This window comes from Anser brachyrhynchus, assembly GCF_964034855.1.
Source record: "Anser brachyrhynchus genome assembly, chromosome: 3".
NCBI classification, from domain to species: domain Eukaryota; kingdom Metazoa; phylum Chordata; class Aves; order Anseriformes; family Anatidae; genus Anser; species Anser brachyrhynchus.
In genome coordinates, this window is record NC_137696.1 from 87398902 (window position 1) to 87424301 (window position 25400).

Here is a 25400-nt window from a genome sequence, read left to right on the forward strand (position 1 = left end):
TTGGAAATCTTGGACATACAAAGACTGTGGAGCACATGTAGATGCCCCGGCTTGGTCTCTGGAATGAAGCACAGTTGAGTTTGTTTATACCCATGTCTTGGGTGGAAGAGAGGAATGTCAGCAGCTGCTCCAGTGAGATCCTAAAACTTACTGTTCAGAGTTCTTGTCGATGCATTTCCCAAGTTGCGTGATAAGCTCATCTTCCTCAACCTTTAAATTTGCTTGACATCATTTAGAGAATATGTACAGCAGGAAGCATTTCTTTTGTCTGCAGTTAGAATGACTGGAAAATACATGACTCGTAGTCTCTGAGGGTATTTAAAACAAACTCCTGGGTAAATAGCTCGTTAACTTCCAGCTTTTTGTAATAGGACTTATCCTGCTCTTGTAGGGCTCTGTTTTACTTATGTGGTACAAACTTCAGAGCTCTGGGCTATCATTATCAGCTGTTTTGAGTAGGAAGGCTGAAGTACCACTGCAGCTAAGTGGGAGCATCTGGCTTCTTGTGACAGCTGGATGTTTGTGCTGGGAGCAATGCTTAAAAGCCTCCAACCAAAGGAAAGTGAAGGCACTCAGCTGAGGAAGTCTGGGAGGTTGTCTTTGGTGGTAAACACAGTCTTTCACAATAAACTAAGTCATTCCCACCCAGCACAAAGTCTAAATGCTTTTCTGTAGCGGTGCAGCCCGGCGCTAGGTGATAAGGCTGACCTGAGGCCTCCACCCCATGGCTGCAGTGCACGAGCTGCAGCCCAGAGGCCAGTTTATCAACATAGAGCAGACACGCTGTGCTGGAGGGAAAGGCGGCTTTCCCCTTGGGTTCTCAAGGCTTCTTCCATGGTTGGAAAACAAATTCACTGCCCAAATTGGGTGAAGATGAAGCCTGATGCATTAGATGGGCAGGGTAGCTCTTGAGGGGCAAAGAAAAGACTTCTTTCTTACTGGTAGTACTGCCTCTACTGGTGTGCTCGTTGATGCAGTGTCATGAACTGGAGAGCCCTCAAATAAGCAGTGCTTCCATGCTCTCAGCCAGCAGTTATTCTCACTGAGCTGTTTCTTTTGCTTGTGCACAATACAAATCCTCAACAAAAAAATGGTGTGTACCTTACACGGGGATTTCACTACCTTCCTCTAATGCATGTGAACGCTATATTCTCATTTGGCCTTTGTTGACACAAATTCCTGACAGCTAAGCCAGCTAGTACTTATCCTCACTATAAAAAGGGAACCATTCAAAGTTTGCTTTTGCTCTTCTCAGAGAAACTAACTCTGTATCTTCAGAAATACCATCCCTTTCTCTGCTTCACGATCAAGTTTTTCAGGGTGTTAGGACTAGTTCTGCTTTGAAGAACACGCAGCAGCTGCCAAGCACAGGAGCGTATTGTCTTCCTTAGCATACTTAAATCTGTACTTCAAGGATGTGGAAGGCATTTTACACTGATGATTCAAATCCTATCAGATCATGAGCAAGTTAATAATGCTGCTTCATCACTTCTGCAGCTGACACATCCAGTGTTCTCATTTTGGCTTGGCATCCTGAATTGTATCAGGGTAGCGTTAAGTATTGCACATCAAAGATGATTACAACTGGCACACCAGCACAGTATTTGGAACACGAGCAGCAATAGAGCAGTGCATTATAATATGGAGGCAGAGTGTTAAAAAACAACATTGTTATTGAAGTTCCTCCAGGCACTGGGGATGTATCTTAGCATTCAGTCATCCTTGACTTGACTTGGACTCAGCATGCTAAGTTAGTTAAGACTAGTTTAGTGGGAACGCAGCCATTGCACAACATTACAAAGAACAGCTTTATTAAGGTTCTGGTGGCACATTAACAGCCTCCCCATGTCAACCTTGCCACGTGATCGGTTTTCTGCTTGCTAGGCTTTATGAAACCCAGGAGTTCCAGTTCAGAAACTGCTCGAATAAAACGAGCGCTGGACATGTCAGTCAAGGAAACCAAATACACTTTTAATGACAATAATCAACAGGGACACTATAATCTCTCAGAGGGGAAGATTGCTAAGTTATGGTAAGCATTGATTACACAAAACATTGTGTTGCACACTAAAATTGTTGGAAACGAGGACAGTGCATGCCTGGCCTAGAGAAGCACAAATAATCTAATCAGTGTTTCTTTTTGCTACCTGAAAACAATGTGGCAACAAAGGAAGCGTGCCTTTTCACACAAAGAGAAGCTTTAAACCTACAAAGATACCAATTTTATGTCTCTCAGAAGAATTTCCACTTTTAGGTCCATTAACAAGCAAATGGGGAGATAGATACTTGCATAGAGATTTGGGGGGGGGGGGGGGGGGGGCGCGGGGTCATAAAACAGCAGAGGTATAGTGGCACAGTATCACCACATACACATTCTCGCCCTGTAGTTAAGCTTCTCGTACAGCTGTTCACCCCTGTGGCAGCACTACTGCCGTAGCCATGAGTTTTGGTTCCAATGCTTGTCCTTCAGATCCTCTTAAGCGAGATCTGCAGAATCAGGACCAAGTGAGAAGCAGGATGGATGTTTTGGGCAAACCAGGAGCCTCAGCTCTGAGGTAGCAGAACGCACGGTTTCTGCAGAGATACTGCTTCATAAGCATTTCCTCTGCTAATGCTTCAGTCGTCCCCATAGTAATAAACTACCAACTCTTTCCATCTCCTCTCTAGGTCACAACTGTCCTCTCTCTTCCTCAGTAATGCTCTCCCCCTGCATAAGCAGATGTACCAACTCTCAGATGATTTAACTCAGAACAGCTGCTTCATCTTGTTTCAAGCTCTGTTGCTTCTATTTCAGATCCAAAATGTTCCTCTGGACAAAAGCTGCTCCCTTACCTCACCACCCCCAGCCCAACTATTTCACAGGATCCGTTTCCGTGACTTTGCACATAAAGTACATAAAGACTGCTTGAACCACTTGTCTTATTTTTCCTGGAATTAGTTATCAGCGCACAAAAAGCTGCATTTTAAAAATCGTGGTTCACTAATCCCATAAGCGTTTGAATGTCAAATAAATTTTAAGACTTAAGTGAGAAAGGATACTGGATAACATCATCCACCTGGTCCGAGGAAGGTGCATCTGCATTTGGTCCCTCAACTGCTGTCACCACAGTTGAGAAAGCCTAGAAAGGGAAAAGCAGCACAGATCTAACACATTTCATGAACAGGCAGAGCTGCACATAAAATAATGAGCTCTGAGCTAATCACTGTCACTCAGGGGGAATGAGATCTCGGAATGGTAACTGTGACAATGTCAGTTTCACAGCAATCCAGAGAGCAAGCAAGGTTACATATTACCAGGGAAGGAACACAATGAAAGAATGTGACTCCCTGAACTCATGACTATATTTTAAATTCTAAATACACTTCTGGTTCCTGACCCATTCTCAGAAAAAAATACAGAAACCGCGACTGTAAACCATCTGGAAAAATTAAGCCGGCTGTAGAGAGATCTATAAAATTGAGTGACATCAGGAGGCTGGATAGAGATCTGAGGTCCACTTTCTCTTCCAATACACCAACAAGGCAGCAGCAAACGAAGCACATTCAGAACAAGTAAGAGGAGTGTTCTCCGCACTGCATGTAGCGAAGCTGAACAATTCTTTCCCACAAGCTGCTGTGGTTCCTGAAAACCTGCACTGCTAATGTAATCCAGTTAGACTTAACAAAATACAGAGAAAATTTCCAGATTAGGAAATAGTGGAACTAAAACATGGCTGTTGGGAAGTATTCGGAGAATGTACCATATTGATGCACATTCTCTTTTTACACTCGCTTTTGGTCATGGTATGAGACAGGGTATCAAGCTTGAAGCTTTGCTCTTCCCTAGCATAAGCATTCTGCCCCAAAGCCCCACGCTTCAGTGGTAGCACTTCCCTGGTTCCCTGAAAGTGTCATAAAACACCTAAAGGGGAAAAAGGTAGCTTTGTGAAGCGTAACGTCTGATCTGCAAACACGGAACAGAGAAGAATTTCATCACAGAGTAACAATGCTGGAAATAAATGATTCACAGCAGTCAGGAGGGAAGACTGTGGGCTGGTGATCTGGAAACACCGTGTTCTTGTGCAGGAGGGACTGAGGCAGGCAACGAGTTTGTTGTTGAGGGGCACAACAGAAAAGCAAACACACAGCAAAGAGGTAAATCAGGAAAATACTGGGAGCAGCTGGAGGCACTGCTTGCATCGTTACGTACCTCTAACCAATCAACGAGATTGATTAATCTGCCGCATTCCAAATGAAGCTTGTAGACTATGCATATGTCAGGGGCTTTATTAGAAATGCTTCCTCCATCACTTCTCAAAGCTTGACTCTGATGAAAGACAAAGGCAGTAACCTCAATCAGTTTTTAATCCTCAACAATCTATAAGGCTGGATACAACACTGCACCAGGAAATTCGCATGGTAAGTATTTTAACCAAATGTTTACTGTTTGTGTGTTCAGTGCTAAGCTGATGGTGCAAAGAAATAACAAAACACACCATTAAAAAAAAAAAAAACAAAACAACACAACTCTCCTAGCTACTTCACTCCTTGTGTTCCTTCTACCATCTTTTCCACTTAGGCATTCTCTATTCAAATGATGATCTGCTTGGGCTTTTTCCTATTTCTGTAGAGAGAAATACTCTGTTCTATGGATTCAGGAAAAGAAACCTATCATGATTAATCTCAGGCCTTACTATGTAAGGCCCTCATCCCCCCTCAGAAAGGAAAGTCTTAGCGAAAGTCTGTCACGTGGGCTAAAAAACAAAATTGTTTCTTTCATCTCAGAGTTTTATCTTTGAAATGTTACAATCATTTCTCTGGCTTGAAACTCAACACCTATAAAGGCAAAAGTCTGATTTCTCACAAACTGTTCTGTATGTCAGGAAATCCAGGTCATCAGCACCAAACCATTTACTTTGTAATTAAAAGAAAAACAAAACCCAAAAACCACTAGAGCTAGAAGAAAGTCTCTGCATGGCTGCAGAAATTTATGACATGTCACCTCAGTTCATAATTTTATTCAGTTTTCAGTCTCACATACTCTAAGAAGCCATCTCCTCTAATAAAACAACTACGGATCATTCCTTTCAGTTCCTAAAAATTTTTGCTAAAATGCTCTTATATGGCAGTAAAAATACGCCAGCACACATGCCAGACTTGGGAAGTCTATAAAGCCCTAGCACAGATAGCTTCATAAATAAAAGCTTTTCAAGATAGGAAAGAAGGTTGGGCAAAACCCACAACTTTGCTCAGGAATCTTTAGCTTACATTTTATCTATCTCAGTTCCTGCAATTTGTGAGGCTCAGATTCAGTATGTACTCCAGCACTCAGGAGACTTGTCACAATTTTCAGAAAGCCTAACAATTTTCAAGTTTATGTATTCTGTACAAAGAACACAAAAGCACAGGTTAATGACATTAATTAGATATCAGTTCAGCCCAGACGGTCTCCAGATAAATTCAGTGACATGGCTAAAACCTCAAAATGTTACAACCCAGACATCAATTTACTCAACTAATTCATACTGTCATAGTTTCAATTAAGGAATCAGAATCACTAGGGTTGGAAAAGACCTCTCAGATCATCAAGTCCAACCCTATTACTGTGTTACCAACTAGCAGAGGTGGAGTTACACGTTCTGGGTGACCTAGTGGCTCACCACTACCCACGGGGGTTGCCCTACACTTCTTTTCCTCTCTGCTACTGCTCTTAACTCTGTGGCTTCCTACCACCACTCACCTTGGTGCTAACTCTGGCGCTGCTGGATGCTTTGGACTGAATTCTAATCTTTCAGATTTTGTTTTTAATACCAGCCTAAAGCTTGTCAGTTCAAAACCTGAATTGGCTTAGGAGAGCATCCAGCAAGCACCAGAGCAGATCTACAGGGAAGGAAGGAAGAGGGACCTGGACCATGCCCTTCTCTTCCATGGAAGCAAGATGCCAGAGCTGCCCAAGACACGGCAAGGTGCTTCAACTTAGAATTCCTCATCTTTAAGGCCTGATTAGTTACCCAAACTAAGGAGGACACAACTGGAACAGGCTCATTCGTAGAAATTAATACATAACTAAACCTCACACAAGCATCTTTACCATGAGGGAGCTGCTGCTGCGTGCGGGGAAACCTCAGCTCCCTGAGGCTGCGGCACCCAAGTTGTCCCTGGAAGGAAACTAGACTGAGAGGCAGGATGCAGCAGGGCTCATTCCTTGAGATCAATGTGAAAAACACGCCCTTTCTACCCCAAGGTCAAGAACAAAATTTGCATGACCATCTAAACTCTGGGAAGATCCAGAAATTGTATTTCCTTGAGCTGATACAGCCCTAAGCAGTGACTTGCTGATTCCAGGTTACAACTTTCTGTATTTTCATGGGATCAACGAAAACAGAATTGTACTTTTTTGTGTGTGCATTGGTTTTTCAGAATAAGTATGCTCTTTGGTTCGTATTTAGCTAAATAAATAACTGCACTAGACTCCTGTAAGAAATGCATCACATTATTAATCATTTCCTGTTACTCCACTGAAGCAGATCCTCTTCTGTCCTAGTCTTCTGGTAGGAACAGCTCTAGAGAACTTTGCTCTGGTCACATCCCAGGAAAATACAAGCCATACAGAATTCATAGGTACAATCAAGAAAAATATTTGACTCACATGGGTTAAAAATGCTAAGCAAGGTACTCAGCCAATACTGCTGCTACTAGAAACTATGTCAAAACCTTCACAATTTACTCAAACATCAAAAACATGTTGAAGTACGTCAAAGAACAAAGTGCAGGATGACAGAGGACTTTAAGTCCTGTCAGCTCATCAAAGAGAATACTCACTCAACACATTAGCAGCTAGATTTTGCTAGCTTGCCTAATCTTTACAGGTTTTTCTACAGCATAAGTTAGTGATGTTCATATTACGTTTCCTCAGTGGTAGCCCACTTGCTAACTGCCATTTTCACAAATAAGACCAAGCAATTTTTAGAAAAAGTCCCACACACAGCAAAACCCTCATTCAGATAGAGGCACGGTGCCAAACAAACCCAACACAAACTGGGCTGTGGATTTCAAAGACTGATCTTTATTGAGTTTGGTTTCTGGTAATTAAGTGTTGGCTCTAATTCAAGTACCACATAAACACACAGATAAAGCTATAACCAATGTCTTCTTCAAAGCTGTGACCATACTTTTTAAGAGAAATGTCAAGGCGGAAGGATAACTCCAAGTAGCATATATATTCTATATGCTATAATCTATATTCCATATGCTATAATCAAGGATAAACCAGAAAAATGTATGTTCACTCCTGCTCCAAATTGTGTGCTTCTCCTTTCTTTCCTTCGGTCATCCTGTTAATTTGATACATGAACGAACTGGGAAAGAGGCTGGTTTTCTTCTCTAGAAAAAGGTCAGGTTCGCTAGCAGAATCAATGACAATCCTTTTCTTGGGCTCAGAAAAGACAGGATGTCAATACACAACAGATATTGAAATTAATGTAAAAAGAAAAGGACTCCTTTAAATATGTCTGTATTTAAGCTATTGTAAATTTCCTCACTATGCCTTCACCTTACAGCAAGCCTACACAGTGAGGGCTCAGCACCAGCACTGCAAAGCAGGTCTCTGGAAAAAGCCCCCGACGCTATTTTTTCCCTTGGACACAGTCCTCCCATTCATAATGGGGGACAAAATGACTTTTCTGCTACATCGATAGAAGAAAAGATCACAACTAGAACAGGCTCTGGAAAACAGCTTTCCCATATAAAACTCTTTCCATAATCAGCCTCTTTATTGCAGCCAGCCAGATTCCCTAGCTCTTAGCAAAGTCCCCAGTTGCTTATCAACACTGACGTGCTGGTTCTCTGCAAAACATCTGAGTGTGTGCCAAGCTTCATGAAACAGCAAAACTAAGACTTTAACATCATCCTCGTGTACAGCCTTCAGAAACTACTCCAGCTCTGCAAACAACTCACTCGTTTCTTACCTTCAGGTAGGAGTATGGGTTATTCAGAGCCGTGTGAAGTGCAACCCTTGGGGCAGCGTTCAAGTGCTCACGAAGAACACTGGCTGTGTTGAAATACACTATCTCATGCAGCGTCTTGTGGTCTGCAGGAACAAGGTAATTTCTGAAAAAGCAACATGAGGTTCGGGGCGAGGAAGGGAGATACAAGCTTTACCTTAAGGGAAAACAACACAACTTTACTGCAGTCAGAGACTACAATAAAGTATTTCAACCAGTACTGACAAATCTCCGCCCCCCAAAAAGATGAACAGGGCCGAAATCAATTTTTAAGCAGGGAATTCAATAGTTATCAACTCTGCATCTGATGGATTTAACTTGGAATTCTAGCTGGGCCAGAGACAAACTGAAAAATACTGGCATAAATGCTAACACCAGCTAGGTACTCTACTCCACAAATCTTACTGATCCATCTTGAGGCCATCTCTATCTTCATATCTGAAGCTTTTTTTTTGGCACTTCTGTTAGCTTCTCTTCCCCCACCCATGCCACCACTAGGCTTTCAACCTGCCACCTCCCTTCACTAAGGCTGCACAGTTAACAAGTGCCTTCATCTCTTACCCCACACACCCCAAGCCTTTCCATTTTCATCTACAAAGCTGCCTCCAGCACCCTATTTGCTATGCCTTACTTGCCGAAAATTGCTAGGATATCACACTTGGCATCTATAGTTTCATAAATAGAACAGATCAGCAAAGATTAGAGTAAAAACTCTTGACTTTCATAACATACACCCAGCCCTCCCCTCAACTTCACTCTGCAGACAAAATAAGTTTGTCAGTTTGTGTGCCAATTACTTCTAACCTATGGAAAACAGGTTGTATTATTTTTTTCAGAGTGCTCAATCAAAGGAAGAGTAAGAAAGGGGAAAAAAAAAATAGTGTGCTTCATACCACAGGGACTAAGACATAATTTTGACGCGACTTATTCCCATGTTAACTTGTTAGCAAACTTTCTGTTTTAACTTATGATGCAAACTAATGCAGGAGTATAAAATAGAAAAGCTCACCTTACAACACTGTCTATATAGTCAACAACTTCAAAACGAAGCATTTCAAACTTTGTCAGTTTCTTAGACCGCCTTGATTCCTTCAACTCCAACAAAGTCTTTAAAAAAGAAAAAGTGGTGCATAAAACTACCTGGGAAGTAATTATTCTCTGGAGAACACAATGTATATGTTGAACATGTATAATTAATTTTTGCTGGCACGTCTTCACTAATGATGATCCTAACTGTGATCATGCAGCTATTTTTATTTAAGCCAGTGTATTCAGTTCTTATATTTGTAAGGAGTTAGGTTAATTCTTCAAGCCTCAAGCTTGAAGAAATATGGGTTAGGCAGAATGTAATTTACAAGTTCGACCCAAAAATACGAACTAATTTGCAGTTTAAAATCCTAGTTTATGACAGATATTTACTATTATTTTCTATTCATTAGGTAGGTCTGACATACATAACTGTTACTATTCGTTCATTTTTAAGAAAAGTTACTTATACAGAACTGTTAGGCAGAGCTCCAGCAAGCAGGGAAGACCTAACCATGGACAAATACATCTTAAGAGCGATTCAGTGAAGGAACTAGTCCATAAAGCCTATGCAGGCCTAACCTTCTGAAGATGATAAAGGTCTGTCTTCTTCTGGAGCTCCTTTTGTGACGATACAGACTCATCTCGTTCTTGGCAAGCTTCTGCTACTAGAACAAAAGGGAGATTTCACCTACAGATCACTCTGACCAGCAGTAACAATCATGATCCATAAAAGCTTTCTGGTGACCTACATAGAATGAGCTGATATATTTTACTGCCCTCTGAAGAGATGTCAACATCATTAAAAATCATCACTGTAATTCCCTTAGTATGAACAGAAAAGATCTAACAGAAAACGGCAACAAATTTATCTTCTATAGTTGGTGTTTCAACACACATCAGTGAATAGGGCAGGACTGCAGACTGATGCCAAGTTTCAGTGTTACAGAATATTGATTTGATCAATATCTTGCAGCGCTGATCCATTTTTATCAATTCTCAGTTCTGGATAAAGAAAGCTGACTAGCTAAAACTAGTAACTTCAATTTTTATTGAAAGTCATGAAAATGCTCAGGCCCATGGTATCAAGTAACTCTCCCCTAAAATCTCAGAAACAGTACTAAGAACTGAAGTGATCATTAAAATGTACATTTAAAAACAACCTCATTTTTTTTCTCACTCAATGTCAACAGCACACATACACAAGCACACACTGCACAAGTCCTGGAAGACCTTTTCCCAACACATTCGCTAATACCCTAATACATTCACTAATACATTTGCCAATTCATTCTTTCTTCTGAAAAAGTAAAACAAAAAACAAACAAAAAAAAAAACCCAAACTGATGCTATCAGAGCAACACCAAAACAAAAAATGCTTTTAAAAGACCTCCATGTGAATGAGCAGCAGAGACTTAATATCTAGCTCACTGGAATTTTATCTACTATTTGTATTTTGTTAAAGATTTCAAAAACAGAGAACTTCCTCTCTCCACTGATACAGTCAACTTGAGGTATTTTAAAATCAAATCCTTCTGCTCAAAATAGACTGAACATGTTTTCTTTCCTCAAGCTTCATGTTTTGCTATTTTCCAATTCATTAGGAAGTCTTAAGAAGATGGACTGTTTTTAAAAAACACACCACCAACGACAACACATTTTGGACTACCCGTTCACTGTAAAGGCTCTGAGGGAGATTTGGGTACCTAGTATTTTTGGCAGACTTCTGAACACTTCTGCTAAAGATCAACACTACCAGAAACATCCAGGAAGAAGTCACCTAACTCAGCAATCTATTCATTTAAGGCTTATTTTAATTGCCCAACTCTTGCTTTTTCATTACAGCTTAAATCCTTTTTGAAAACAAAGATCATTCACGGACTCATCAGACAAATCAATATTTGAAATAAATACTGCCTTCTTTGTTTTAAAGTTCTGCATGTCCCTGAATTCCTTGATTTTTTTTCCCCGTTTTGATTTGATTTATTCCCTCAAGGTAAAAGTCCTAATATTTTATCCAATACTTCTGGAAAGACTGCATTTTAAAGTGTTTCCCTTTAATTTTTCTTTTCCAAATTAGATGAACCTTCCGGTTTTCCAATGTAGTTCAGATTCTTCAGTGCCAGTACCTTCAGTGACAAATACAGCCTCTTCAAAGGGACCACCGCTTTCCCGTACCACAGCCCCGATACTACTGTACTTTTTCACAAATGCAAGGCACAGACAAGCACCAATTCTTCTAAGCAACCCCCCAGTAACCCTAGAGCATTGCACATCTACTTTAATTAATTCTAGCCTGGTGACTTATTCACTGCTCATCTAAATGGAAGGTAGCAACCACAACTGACAATGACCATGGTTTAGTATGCATAAACGTGACCAGCTGGTAACCACTTCACCTTCCAAAGGGAAATGCGGGGAAACACTTCTTCATAGCTCAAGGAAAGAACCCAATTCCTATTCCAGAAGAGGGCTGGAATACATCATATTCCCGTTTCAGATGGAATACGGCCTCTGAAGGACAGAAAACTGCTACTCATTTGCCTTACTAAAGCTTCCAATATGTCCTCATACCGTGAATAACCACATACTGGGGCTCGACAGGCTACAGCACGTCAGCAGAGCCAGGACAACTGACAGTGGGTGTCCTAGCTTTCATACAAATCTAACTGAAGGTGTGGGTAAAATAACATCTATACAAAATATAGAAATATCTATATCTGGATTAAATACTCTGTCATAAAGAAGCCTGCTTCTACTTATCTTTCAAAATCTGTTTTTACTTGTTAAATGTTTTTAATGATTGCAACATCTGGTAAAATGCTCAGAATACACATATGACAGATCTAGTGAGTAATGTTTGCTGATCTGTCCAATTTCTTATCTTACATCACTCTTCTGTTATAGAAAAGCATGAACCACAAACCAATAAAACATAAATGGCATATTTGTGTCCGTGTATTTAAAAACAATCCTGAAATATTTGACAACTTGGTACAATAAGAGGATATATCACAGCAAATGATACCCATTTGTCCCATTATAGAACAGCTTCAATATAATCTGCAAAGGAACGTATGATAATGCACACCCACCTTCTAGTTTCTGAAACTGGGTCAAGAACTCCTTCAACTTCTCTACTGTCTTATCAAACTCCTTTCCAGGAGATGACATAAGAATTTCCACACATTTTTGAAGCATGGTTACCAAATCACACTTATTCAACATCCTAAAAGACATAATTGTTGACACAGAACGATGAAACATCTTTCAATGTCCTTAGCTGGAAAAAAAAATGGTAATTTGAAAAAAATCCTTTTAAAAGAGAAAGCCTCCAAGATTTCAAGCATTCAGTCTTGCTGTAACTTTTCTTGCTGTCATTAAGAGAAACAAACAAATAAAACCACAACAATTCAACTTGGATAGATGTCCTTCAGATTTTTTCTTTCCCCACTCCCCCAAGAACTGGCAAGGAAAGCTTTACTTATACTCTACCTAAAAGACTGACTAGGTATATAGAGTTGTAATTTTCAGGTAAGTATATATTCACACATCCAAAAACTCCATTACTCTCTCTGACTCAGAATGAGTTCTCAAACTAAATTTAAATTACTGCCTTCTGTATTTAATTGGCACGAATCTAGCCACTCCTAGAATCACAGATTTGCTTACGTTGGAAGGGACCTTTTGAGATCATCTAGTCCAGCCTCCAGCCTAGCATTTACTTAGTTTTATTTATTTATTAGGGCATTTCATACATGTCACCATTTCAATGCTCAGTTTCATTCACAAGTTATCAAAGCAACTTAAGTGAACTCCAGAATCAGTCATTGCCCCAAGCCACTATCTTTTCACATGCATTCACATCACTTTTTTCATGCAGTGCATGAGATTCCAATCAACACACCCAATGGTTCTGAACTATCTCACTTTCATAATAGCTGCGGTTACTAACAGCCCTACTCAGCTTATTCTCGTGCTTTTGCTTCGTCTTTAAGAAGCACAAAACAAAGATACTAACAGTTCAAGGACTGCAGAAGACAGCAAAAACATGGATACACAAAGAAGGGACCATAACAAAGCAATGAAACGATGAGAGTAGGTCTCATGTCAGCTACCTAAACATTGTCTCAGAGTTTCAAGGATGCGCATGTAAGAGTCTAGGGTGGCTTTGTCAACATCTGGAAGGACAATTGCAATTCAGGCTGATTGGCAGTTGATTTTTATCTGATTTATGGTTATGGATTTTTGCAAGTCAACATTTGCTTTCAGATACATTAATTTTGTATAGAAAAGGAGCAGGAGCTAACAACAAGAAAGGGTGATCTTGACCACAGAAGAGTAGAAAATAATTAATGTCTTACAAAGGATAATGAAGAAACAAGACAGCCTTCTTCCAGTCATGAGAAAACACTGCAATAGTTAAGCATACAAGATGAAGAGAGTATGACAAGATTTACAAATCTGAGAGTAGATGTTCTTTTCCATTCGTTTATTTTAGAAATATTATTCAGAAAGAACCTGCAAGTTCTAGAAGCGTCTTGGATACAAGAGCCTAGAGAAGAACTTATCTGGGCTATGAGTCCCAAACAACAGGTAAAAGAATGGTTATTATGTACTGGGAAACAGAAAAGGATCCCCTTCAGCCTTTTTTTGTGCCTGAGATTACTGCAAGGTATTCCAGGTATCAGAGAAAGCTATTAAGAAAGGAAGGTCATCCAGAGACATCCAATAAATGTCTCTTATTACTCAGAGATGAGTTATGAAAGAGAAGAAAGGAAGCCAGGATGAAGTCCACAGAAACTCCCTCAGAATGCTGAAGCAAGGATCATCTGAAGAAGAGATGACAGGTTAACAACAAAATGACATGGAAGGGCAGGACCGTGATGAGCAGCAAGCAGTATGTGCCCAATGACATCAATGATTAGAAGGCAAAAGCAGAATACAGTATCAAGACAGAAGATAGGTCAGACTGTCCTCAAAAAGTTTTGTCACTTGGCCAGATGTCCAAACCAGGTAGCTCCCCAAAATCAATGAAGCAAGACATACTCCAACATCTCTTCATTATCTCTCTTCTGATTGGACTGATTACCTGCTAAACCTCACACACTCTCCCTCTCCCCGTGATATTTTCTGGGCTCTAGAAAATTAGCTTTACATAGAATAACTACTTCCCAGATTGCTAAAGTTAGATCACCTGAAACATCATTTTTGAGGAATGCACTTTTGGCTGAATAGGAGGGATAAAAGCAGTCCAAGAAAAGGCTGAAGTAGAGAAAACCAACTAAACAAAAGAAAGAAAAAGGAACTCAGGGTAACTGAAAACCCTTCATTCAAACATAATTTATGAAGTGCAAAAGTGAGATCGTGTTGCAAATTAAGAAATAAGTTGATCAAAAAATTCTCAATTTTTACTTCCTAAATGAAGAGAGATGCACTCCAGAAAATATCAAAAAAAATAATGGAAGGGTGAACATAGGGAATATCAATAGGTGGCAGGGCCCCTGGGAAAGCAGAGATATTAAAGAACAGTCAATAACTTCCATAGGCAAGTATAGGGGGGTGAGGAGGAGATTGTTAGTGGAAGTACAAAGATCACATTTTATCATTTTCTTCTAAAAGACAGCAGCACGATACTACACAAAAAAAAAATCAGAGATGATAAAATAAGTGTAAAACAGAGAAGGAAGTTAAAGAAAAAGCTGAAAAAAATACAATCACAGCTAGAATTCTAAGTATTTTAAGGAATTATGTTGAAGGAGTTAAGAAAATGACAGCACTCCTGAATTAGAAAAAACAACATCATTCATGAAAGCAATAACCCTGATGACTTGTACTTCTATTCTACCTTTTATTTTCTACCTGGTATTACCTATTCTACCCTGAGCAGTGGTATTTCTATCAGAACCTCCATACAGTGGGTGCCAGGATGAAAGAAAAAGCAGGAGAGAGATGAACTGGTAAGAATAAAGAGGGAGCAAGCCAGAATCTGATGGTAGTATCAGCTAAGAGGCAGATGAATTCAGAGTGGAGGAAAACAAATTAAATATAGGAGGAGAAAAGGGAGAGGAAAAAATGACCATGAGTTACTAGAGATTACAGAATAGACAGTACAGGAAAGCACAATGACACATTTGTAGACACAGGCTGATAAGTGATTGAGTGCTGTCAAGATTCAAGAGAGTCAGAAAAGAATTAACAAGAAATGACTGCAGAGATGACAACTCAAGCAAGTAATCCTGTCAAAGGGATGAGAATAAAAATAGAGCAAAGTGGTGGTGTGGGAGAGAAACTCAGTATGGCGAAGGTACAGTATGGAGAGAATGTTTCTTATGTGTATGAGCCCAGACAGCGACCCTCCACCCAACGCTGACATGGTTTTTCTATCCAGTTTTCCTGTCAGACATCAAACCTCACATGGTTAGAGGCTCTTGCGGAGGCAGTTATGGTAACAAGTGTTGTATCAGCTCCTTGTGTGACAGAAACAATGCATTATTTGAATGAATGCAGCTATCAGGAAACAGTCATTTGCCATGATAAAGCATGTTTAGAAGTCAGTAGCTGCAACACTGCAACTGAAAGGTTTTCTATTATGAAAATTGCCTTAGGTGACTTTTCTATTTTAAACAGGCTCTCCTAAAAATCCTAAGCTCACAACAGCACAAAAAAATTAGAACAATCCCTGTACAAACTGGTAGAAATGTTTATGAAAAGGAAAAAAGCAGTAAATAAGAAATAAGAAAGACCTCAGCTACTCACTTGGAACAGATTCTCTTTTTTCAGAATGGGTCACAACTTAGGCAAGCTAAAACTAACAACTTCGTTGATCAACTGTTAATAAGAAGGCCTTCAAAAACACAGCACAATAATATACTGAAAGAATTTCTAACACAATCATACTTTAAAAGACAAAGTCCAACTGATGTTCTCATTCACACAAAGGCACCTTGATGGCTTTGGCATAATTACACAGGGCCTAAGAAGTTTTAGAATCTGGCTGAGTTTCACAGAAAACAGTAGGAACAGAAAATGAAAAAAGCCATTATACTTGCAAACAACCCCACAACTAGCTGCAAAGCTTCCAAACAGGTAACATCCTCAGCTTTAAGTTCTAGGATAACAGATGACTGATATTCTATATGTGTACAGTGGTATTAAAACAAAATGGAAAGGAAAAAGTCACCTTGCTAGCTGAAGAAATGACTCATACTCCTCTGTCTCCCACACACGGTTTTCCAAACATGCACAGTGCAGCTCCCTGATCTGTTATGCAGAAGATAAAGAAAGAATAACGTGTTTTTTTTTTTACAAGCAAAGCCATGGGGAACTCCTACAACAATCTTTTCAAAGTAATATGTAAATCCTTCGGAGCTTGTTTCTCAGATGCAGAATGACCGCAACAGAAATTGAGATTATTTAGTACCTTACACAACTAACTTGCCAGTCTATATATATCGCTCTGTACCAGGTAACTGCAGAGACCAGAGAGGAACTTGAATCAAATGCCCTGGCTAAAACATCTCTTAAATCTCAAATATTGGGACAGTTCAATCCAATTTTGTAGTTAGGGCCAGACTCTAATAACAGTGTGTAACAGACTGAGAACTAACAAACAAACGCACACGCACAGAATATATTATTTTTTTAGTGGAAGAAGAAATTGCTTAGCATGAGAAGGTAGATTTAATAACATTAGAGCAATATGGCTATTAAGAGCCATTATCACTGTTCCCTTGCTATCATTTTTTTTGTACAGGTTGTTAGAACTCAGTCTCATCCTCTGAATTTGACTCTTCTAGGCGGTAGAAGAATACACATTGTCTGCAATACATACAGAGCGTTCCAGATGTGGGAAAGTCAACCTGCCAATTCTCTTGCTGATCTGTCCATCTGCCTCCTCCTACAAACTCCTTCCTGCTGACTGATGAAGTATAATCCCCAGCACTAAAGAAAACACATGCTGTTCCTCTCTGCCCATAGCAAGAAAGAATGCCTCCATTTGGGAAGTAGAGGGCAAACCAGCAGAAGAGAACATATTGAGAAAGAATAAATACTTGTTCAGATGTCATACCGTGAAACAACAAAACACGCTTCACTAAAATGGAATAACAGTACCTCACCTGCTTGCCCAAAGGATACTTTGGGAGAGAAGATGTGAAAACATGAAGACATCGCAGAACTGGAAAATAATTTTCATGGTAAACATTCAGGTCCTCCAGCAACCTCTGTACTGTTTCCTACAGTGACAGGATAATTGCTTTGTAAGTCATTCTGACAATCATTTGTTTAAAATTCTCACAGAGTACTTAAAATGACTCTGGGGTTTTGACGTTCTGGTGTGCTGTGACAAATTCCCAGTGTTAAATTAAGACCACCATGCAGAAAAGTTTTATTTCAACAGTTTGCTGCAATCACACTGCATATACTTCACTTTCCTCTTCCATCTCACTGAAGAGTTGTTATTGATTAGCATTATCATCTTATCATTTGTAACTATATTTAGCTGTTGTTTGGCGTGTCATCTCACAACAAACAGGACTATACTTTTAATATGCACTGAGAAATTATATAGCTAATTTTATTCAAATCTTTATTATTTTCATTTTTATATTACAAGTATATTTAAAAATATATTTCTTACATTATGGGTTGTTCCTGTTTTTACTAGTGAGGTATACATAAAAAGAAAATTTCACAGAAAAATGTTCTAGAGTTGTTGCTTCTACGCGCTCTTAAGTTGGCTTGCTTATTCATAGATTGAGATCTTCAGAAAAAATAAATCATGTATTAGGAAAAAGAAATTATGAACTGCTGCTATTGAATTTACCAGATTGCACCTCATTATCACTGGCTTCCCTTGGAAGGATATACAAGGCTTCTGGAAAATCCTACTAGCAATTTCTGGTAGCTGTATTTAAGTATTTTAGGCTCATTACATTTAAGTTCATGAATCAAAAAATCTTCTCTCATCTGACTTCAGTCAAAGATCAAAAGAGAAAAACAGGGCTGTCTACATTTTTAGTACCATTTCCATCAACTCTGAACATACTATTCCAAATGGAGAGGAAAAAACACAACAACAAAAACAAAACAAAGAAAAAAACCACACACACAAGCCACTGAAATTCACTAAAGTTAAGCTGAAAATACAGATATTAAACATAAAATAAAACAAAAAAACCACAACAATAATAACAAACCAAACAAACAAAACCAAAAAAAAGTTATGCGCTGCTGGCAATATAAGGAAGACTGAAGTGGACAGATGTGAGTATCATACTGCAGGCTGAAAAGTAACAAAGATACTTAGTAACAAAGTAACAAAGATAACTTAGTGCTGCAGAGAGCTTTCCAATGTTAAAAAAGGTTTGAGATGATAAAAAGCATTAAGATGTTTCTCTCCATAAACTTTTTATCTATTAAAATTTAAGGGTCATTGGTTTAACAATTATTTAAACAACTTCCAAGTCATACCAAGTCCCTAAGACAGACATTTATAAGTTTGTAGTTAAATTCTAAGCAGGATCATTAAAAAAAAAAATGAAATCTTCACCATAAAAAAGCTGAGACAAGGAAACAAGTTCTGTTTAATGCTGCTAAATCAATCTTATTCCCTCAAACTGAGAGCATTATAGCATCTATACTTCCCTCATCTGGTTTCTCAGATCAAAACCGATGAGGTTACATAAATTAAAATGCAGTAAGACTATGTATTTTGCCAAATAACAGAGTGGAAAAACAGTCAGTTTCCCTCCTAATTTCTGCTTTAGAAGAGGTTGAAAACATTATCAGAAGGCCATGCAACATTCTTTCCATATAGATCGACATATTTACATAATTTCAAACGAAATTTGCCATGAAAACTTTCAGACAACATTGTAATTAATTAGGATGTAAAACTGCCAAGAGAAAATGCATTTAAACACAGATTATTCTAAATAGGTGGAACTCCTCCCATAGTTACTAAAAAAAAAAAAAGTGGTAACAACATGGAAAGCAAATAGCAGCTGACACAGGATATTGCAAATTTGGTTGATAAGCCTGAACGGCAAGTTTACCTAGTCCTGAACGTGAACAGTAAATTTATATGAAGAACAACCGTAACACATCTTTAAAAGTATTTCCAAAGTTAGAAACGATATTGTAGGTCAAGAATATATACAGGCATACAGAACAAATCTATGCAAAAGCTTATCAATGCAAAAGCAGGGTCTTTCCTTCCCAGGCAGGTAACACTACCAGCTTGGCAATGCAGTAACAGTCCTACTGCTATAGCAGAGATTAGAACTGGCGCCTTAAGGTACAATTGGCTGGAAGCATCATATGCACATAAGCACAAGAATTCCAGCTTTTTTTTTCCCCCAAACTTCCATGGTGGGGATAGTCTTACAAAATAAGGGATACATTATACTTATTAAACATACTGATGGATATTAAAATTTAAAGTAGCAGCCCGTTAAATGGTGTTTGTTTAAAGAAACAGCCACTGCTGCTCATTCCCACTCCTTCCTTCTTTCATTCCTGTTATTTCAACAGAAGCATTTATGCACCTGCAGAGAGAACAGGTTGGGGAAATTATTCTGCAGAAACAAATCCACATTTTTGGGGTGTGTTTTTGTTTTTTTGGTCAGGTTACTTTAAGTTGGATTGTTTCTCTGATTATATTCATAGTGCAGCCATGCAAGCTGTTGTGCTGGCACATCTGCTGAGGTGTGAATAAACAGCAAAGAAACAGCAATAGCTTAGGCTATTTTTGACACTGAAGACTACAGATCATAAAATCCCATATAAATCATCTCTGGCCTTGACTACTAGAATTGCATTGCACAAATTTATTTGCTCTCTTCCAACCATTAACAATGTTCTTCACGTCTGAAAAGTTCTAAAAGACCAGGAAGACCTGCTAGGATACATTAATAGAATCATGGAACAGTTTGGGTTGGAAGGGACCTTAAAGATCATCCAGTTCCAACCCCCTGCCATGGGCAGGGACACCTCCCACTAGATCAGGCTGCTCACATAATACTAGCTTTATCTCTGGTTGTACCATTTGCCTGACAGGTTAGCTATACCTGAGATGAAGTTAAGAGAAATGCTTTATCCTCATCAATGCATCTACAGGGAGTGGTTCGGCTAATGAAAATCACAAACGCATTTTTCTTTCACTGTATGATGAATTCCTGAAGTGTTCACAATAGCAGTAGCCTGATTTTAATCACTTGACAAACCTCCAGATAAGCATGCAACATAAAGTTTTAATCCTGTACAACATCTAGTGTGAATGCGCACCTTGGGACCCAGTCTGCCCTACTGAGTTCAATCAGAGACTCTGGAAGGGTAAGAGCTTATGAAGTAACCTCTAAGATTACTTACTCGTTCTTCAACCATTGCACTCTCAGTCTGAGTAAGCATTAAAAGACCAGGCCATAAACAAACCTTGCAACCTTCTTTTTAAGCACTCTGATTTCTACACATAGCTAAAAGGTGATATAAGAAAAGCTGTGCAGCTTTATATAAAGGTATACCCAGCAAGCCTAGAGATTTGGAGTTATGACTTGTGGATTCTCATTCTCCATTACTAGATACGAAGCACTGTATGCACTGTACAAAAAATGTTATACAGATCTATACATCCTAATCATGTAATTTATCATCTTCCAGATAAGCCAATATATTTGGAAAGTTACTTTTGCTCTCGAAAGGCTTTCTTAAAATTTTACCTTTAAGAAACTGTCTGTTGTCAGCAGTGCAATCTGCTTCTCTGATGGTTGATTTTCCACATACCTGCATGGCAAGGAAAAACAGAAGCACAAAAGTTATGATGCAAACTGTGCTTAAAAGGTTATAAGGTTAAAAACTTCAAAATGTTTATGCTAATATAAGGATTTACTTGAAAAGATTCAAAAAGGGACAGCCAGATCCCAGCAAGTTGAAAAGCCACAACTAAACCCTAGAGATTATGCTCCATATCAGCTTAACAAGTTGAGAAGTGATTTATGGTAATTTGTCATAATAGCTTGTTTCTGTATTAAGTACAAGAGGAAAAAAAAAGTCCAAGTGATGCAACAGATTGCAAACCACAGAAGCTGTACTCTCCATACCAGATGATAAAGGGTTCCTGAAAATATTTGGAACTGTCCTCCTTTTGATGAATTTACCTTTGTTATACAAACATATGCTCAAGTAGCCTACAGTTATCAGTTAAGTTTATAGATTCCTTTTTTCTTCTCCAATGCTGACTAAATATGTGAGTGTCCCAAAATTTATCTCCCCCTCTTACCTTCTAAAAGAGGGCAGCCTTCGAATGTTTTCACACTGATTATGTGATAAAGAATTTATTCTCGTCTTTAATTCTCCCTGATGGCAACAAAGTACACTAAGAGGCTGGGTATAGAAGTGCTCCACAATGCAGAGCTGAAAAAGAAAGCAAGAACCAGTGATGTTAATAAAATTCATCCTCCCTGCTATATCTACCTTTTAAGGCTTTCTTATCCCTACAGTGCATACTCTATAATGGTAGTAATGGCACTCCTTTAAAAAAAAAAAATTCATTACAGTTCATATATATTCCGCAACTCACGTCACTACACTACACTGATTATTCAGTTTTAAATACAGTCATGTAACTACCTTTTTGCTCTGTGCGCTATTCATATGCAGTACCTCATTGTTTCCCCTCTTGCAAAACCATAACTATAGCCTGTCAAATATTTTCTATTCATTTATGGAAATTACTGCATTCTTTAGGTTACATATTCAGCTCTAATGTTCATAAATAACAGAGTACATTTAAAGATATGAAAAGCAACTGCAATATATAAGCAAACTTATCACATGTTCTCACTTCATCTTCTGTTTCATGTAGACAAAAGGACACTGCTAAGTTCTTACTATGCACAAATAAATTATGCTCTATCATTGATTTCATCTGTGCTGAATATTCCTAGTATCAGGGCCTAGCAGCATATCTCAGTCACATCCAGTCTTAAAAACACAAAAAACCAGACGAACAAACCACCTCACCAAAGCCATTTAAAACTAAAACCAAAGGGGAGAGACACTTCCTGTCAGAAATGTTAACATCAGGTGGTCATCCCTTGTAAAATCACTTAGGAAATCTGATCTGAAATTGCTTCTTTGCACTTTACTTGAGTATTTTAAAGCACAAAGACACAGCCATACCCTGTGACAGCTAGGACTTGTACTTCCACATCAGGCCAGTGGGGAATCATTAAATTATGGTGACTCTTTCAAATAAGAGGAATTGAAATATACAGAAGCCCACATAGGTCTGTCTGAAAGAATGAGTACTACTGCAGGGATACTTCTCCAAGCCACAGGCAATCACTGAATCTTAAAAATCAAGGAACTCAACACACTCTCAATGTGCAGGACTGTAAAATGGCAAGTTTTACTAACAGGTTCCTTTGTGGCACCAATCAAAAAAGAAACACAATTTCACAATCCTGCATTAAAAGATTCCTCAGAAAACTCTTGTCCACAATCAAGAAAAGCTACACAGAGACTCAGACATGGAAATACATCTAGATACAAACATAAGCCAATAAAAATATACTCTGCGTGGACTTTTTTTTATTATTAATTTTTAGTAAACTTTATAAAGCCTTCCACTTTGCCTTCCAAGAGGGTAAATGTAACTCTTCAATTGCTGCACAGCTACTTGGAGCACAAGAACCACCTACTCTGAGGCACAAAGCAAGTGGTCCTACAGCTCCCATTTCTCTATAAAGGTAAGCAGTGTGCATTCAGAAATGATTCCAGAAGAGTTCCAGCGGGAAGCGAGGAAGAGATACTGGTGTAGCCTACTCACACCATGACAAATTCTGTTCACAGCCCAAGAACATGGTACAGAGGAACAGAACAGCAACTTAATACACATCCAACTGGAGAGTTCTGCCAGAGCTGTCAAGCCACAATTTAACCTATAGCAATATAGAGGCCTTTCCTACCCATTATGGCAGGTCACCTTTTTAAGTTCAACTTTTAAATATACCTTTCTTTTGTGGCAAAATAAGCTAATAAAGTGATTTTTAAATGCTTCCTTATACCTGGCCCTGTAAGTTTTTCTTCAAAGCTTTAGCAGAGAAACACCCACCTGTTCACAGAACCAGGATGTTTTCAAAGGGCATTTTTTTCATTCACTTCAATGACAGCAAGAACAGGATCCAAAACAATCTTTCAATGTCTAGTAATAAGACTTCATTTTCAGCACCCATTATTTGAGATCTTGTTATCATCACCTACCTGAAAGCCTTTGATAAAATTCTGGACAGAAAAATCATGGTACAAGAATATGTTGATGAGAACCTGCAGCACTTTCTCACTCAGTTTAAGTGGAAACTGGGTTGTTAAAAGAACCTAAGGGAGACAAAAAGGAAAATGTAGCCATAGGAGAAATTCTTTCCTGAATTCAATTTAGCAAAATTTGTAAGTACAATTTAATACAATTCTCAGCATATGTTAGCATGCAACTAAATGAGATACTAAATACACTGCCAACTTGTAAAAACTGTATTTCTACTAGAACAAATACCTGTGCAAACACTTTCAGTTTATTATTACACCCCATTTTTCTAGGTTACTTTTACTAATAAGCAATGTTTGAAGTTAGTTTAAGGTTGTTTTTGCATTATTTTTTAAGTTACAAACAGTAAAAAAAACAGATCTCTGTAACAACCAAGGATGTCACTACTTCCAGCATGTTCAAAAATCCTGCAAAAAGTGTTACACCAAAAATCACAAACGCAAAGTGTCTGTATGAATAACTGTTGGATAACTCTGCTAATTTTTGACAAGTGGCAGAATTAAAGCTGAGCTCATTTTTTAGATTTATTTTAAAGGCTATCCTTTTCTGAACAAAGCCAAACTTGGATCAAAGCACTAGTCTAATGAAGATGTGGGGATGTCAAAGAGTAATTGTCCCAGTATGTATGCACAGATGTCAACGTAAATCAAAGATAAAAGCAGGTGTTTATCAATGTAGAGAGGAAGCTCTTGGTATTAATAAGCTGCTCTGCAGTTATGGGGAGAAATTTCCAAAATTGACAGCTCAGGAACAGATTCCATTCCAAAAGCTTCAGAAAAACTTGCTTGTAGAGGCCACACATATACACTGTTCTTGAATACACACACTCCTATTTAGAAAGGGAATTACCTTGTCAATTATAGTAGACAGGTGCTCCTTACAGGAAAGGGACTGGAAAAGCTCTATGCACAGCAGAGAGGAAACAGAGTGAGGAAGTAAGCTGTGGATAATCATTGGAGATGTAGCGATTCCAAAAATCAGTACTAGAGGTAATTCACGGATATGCTGACTAGATCATAGGGTGGGGAGAGGAGAAAAAACATAATAGTTACATTATAGAAAATCATAAATCAAACACATTCTGTTACTACTACAGCACTGAGCTCAAATGACTTACCTGCAAGAAAAGGACAAATTAAAAGATTTGTTGCCAGTAAACCAGAAGTTTTGATGAGGAGTAAAAGGGGAAAAAAAAGTAAGCTACTTAAAGCCTTAAAGCAGAAAACCAAATTAAATTATATTTTACGATTCAAATTTCAGGAAGCAGCATAAAAAGCATTTTCAGTTTTAGTATTGCACTGACCCTATCTTCCCAAGAAGTTATATCCAGAGAACTGAATCTTAGCATTTGATTTTTTTCCAAAGAAATAAAGAAAAACGAGAAGACACTTTGAACAGCTAACAGTCACAAGAACATTTACAAATTTTAAACAACTTAGTAACAGCAAAATAAATATGAAACCCCTCTGAAGTTCTATCTTCCCTTTGTACTTTAAAAAAAAAAAAATCAACTTCTCCAGATTCCATCTTCTACAGATAGTTTTTTTTAGTGTATGCTTTGAGAACTGATAGCCAGGACCGAATGCTGTGGTCACTGGAAACAGCGTAAGTACAGTATTTTCAGTATTATTTCATCATTATATTCCTTTTTTTTTTTTTTTTTAATTGGAGTTTCAAGCAGATACAAATTCTGCTATCTTAAATCTCTTCTAGGTTAGAATGGACAATTTACTCATTTTCTCTTTGTTGTTACCACAGCCACACTTTTTGACCTTTCAGCTGTCGCCCCACAATTATTTCATTTCTGTAACTCCTAAAAAGTCCTTGCTATAGAGTTAAACATAAAATGGGGGGCGGAGGGGGGGGCTTAACAACACAAAATACAGTCTACTTTAAAAATTTATTTGCAAATAGTAGACTGTGACAGACCTGACCTAGACTTCACTGCATTCCATATGCTCATGATGAGGTATCTATCCTTGCTACAAAACCCAAAATAAAGCGTAACACTTAAAAAACAATTAAAACCTCATCTTCCCCTGCCCTACAGCCTAATTATTTTGAGA

General features: G+C 38.5%; 1 protein-coding gene across 2 annotated transcripts in view; it reads right to left on the minus strand.

Annotated features, from left to right (window-relative positions):
• Positions 1-1794: 1794 nt before the first annotated feature.
• Positions 1795-25400, minus strand: part of ORC3 (origin recognition complex subunit 3) — a 36933-nt gene continuing 13327 nt past the window's right edge. The window contains exons 8-20 of one of the 2 annotated variants that reach the window (XM_080584438.1): positions 24184-24343; positions 23274-23387; positions 21289-21422; positions 20729-20792; positions 17129-17245; positions 16192-16271; positions 12104-12237; positions 9591-9673; positions 8992-9089; positions 7947-8088; positions 4190-4306; positions 3040-3119; positions 1795-1937 (exon numbers count right to left, since the gene is read on the minus strand). In XM_080584438.1, the coding sequence (XP_080440564.1) occupies positions 1832-1937; positions 3040-3119; positions 4190-4306; positions 7947-8088; positions 8992-9089; positions 9591-9673; positions 12104-12237; positions 16192-16271; positions 17129-17245; positions 20729-20792; positions 21289-21422; positions 23274-23387; positions 24184-24343 (1429 nt within the window). In that variant the 3' untranslated portion in view covers positions 1795-1831. Of the gene's footprint in view, positions 1938-3039; positions 3120-4189; positions 4307-7946; positions 8089-8991; positions 9090-9590; positions 9677-12103; positions 12238-16191; positions 16272-17128; positions 17246-20728; positions 20793-21288; positions 21423-23273; positions 23388-24183; positions 24344-25400 lie in introns of both variants that reach the window. The other variant, XM_080584437.1, reaches the window with a different exon arrangement.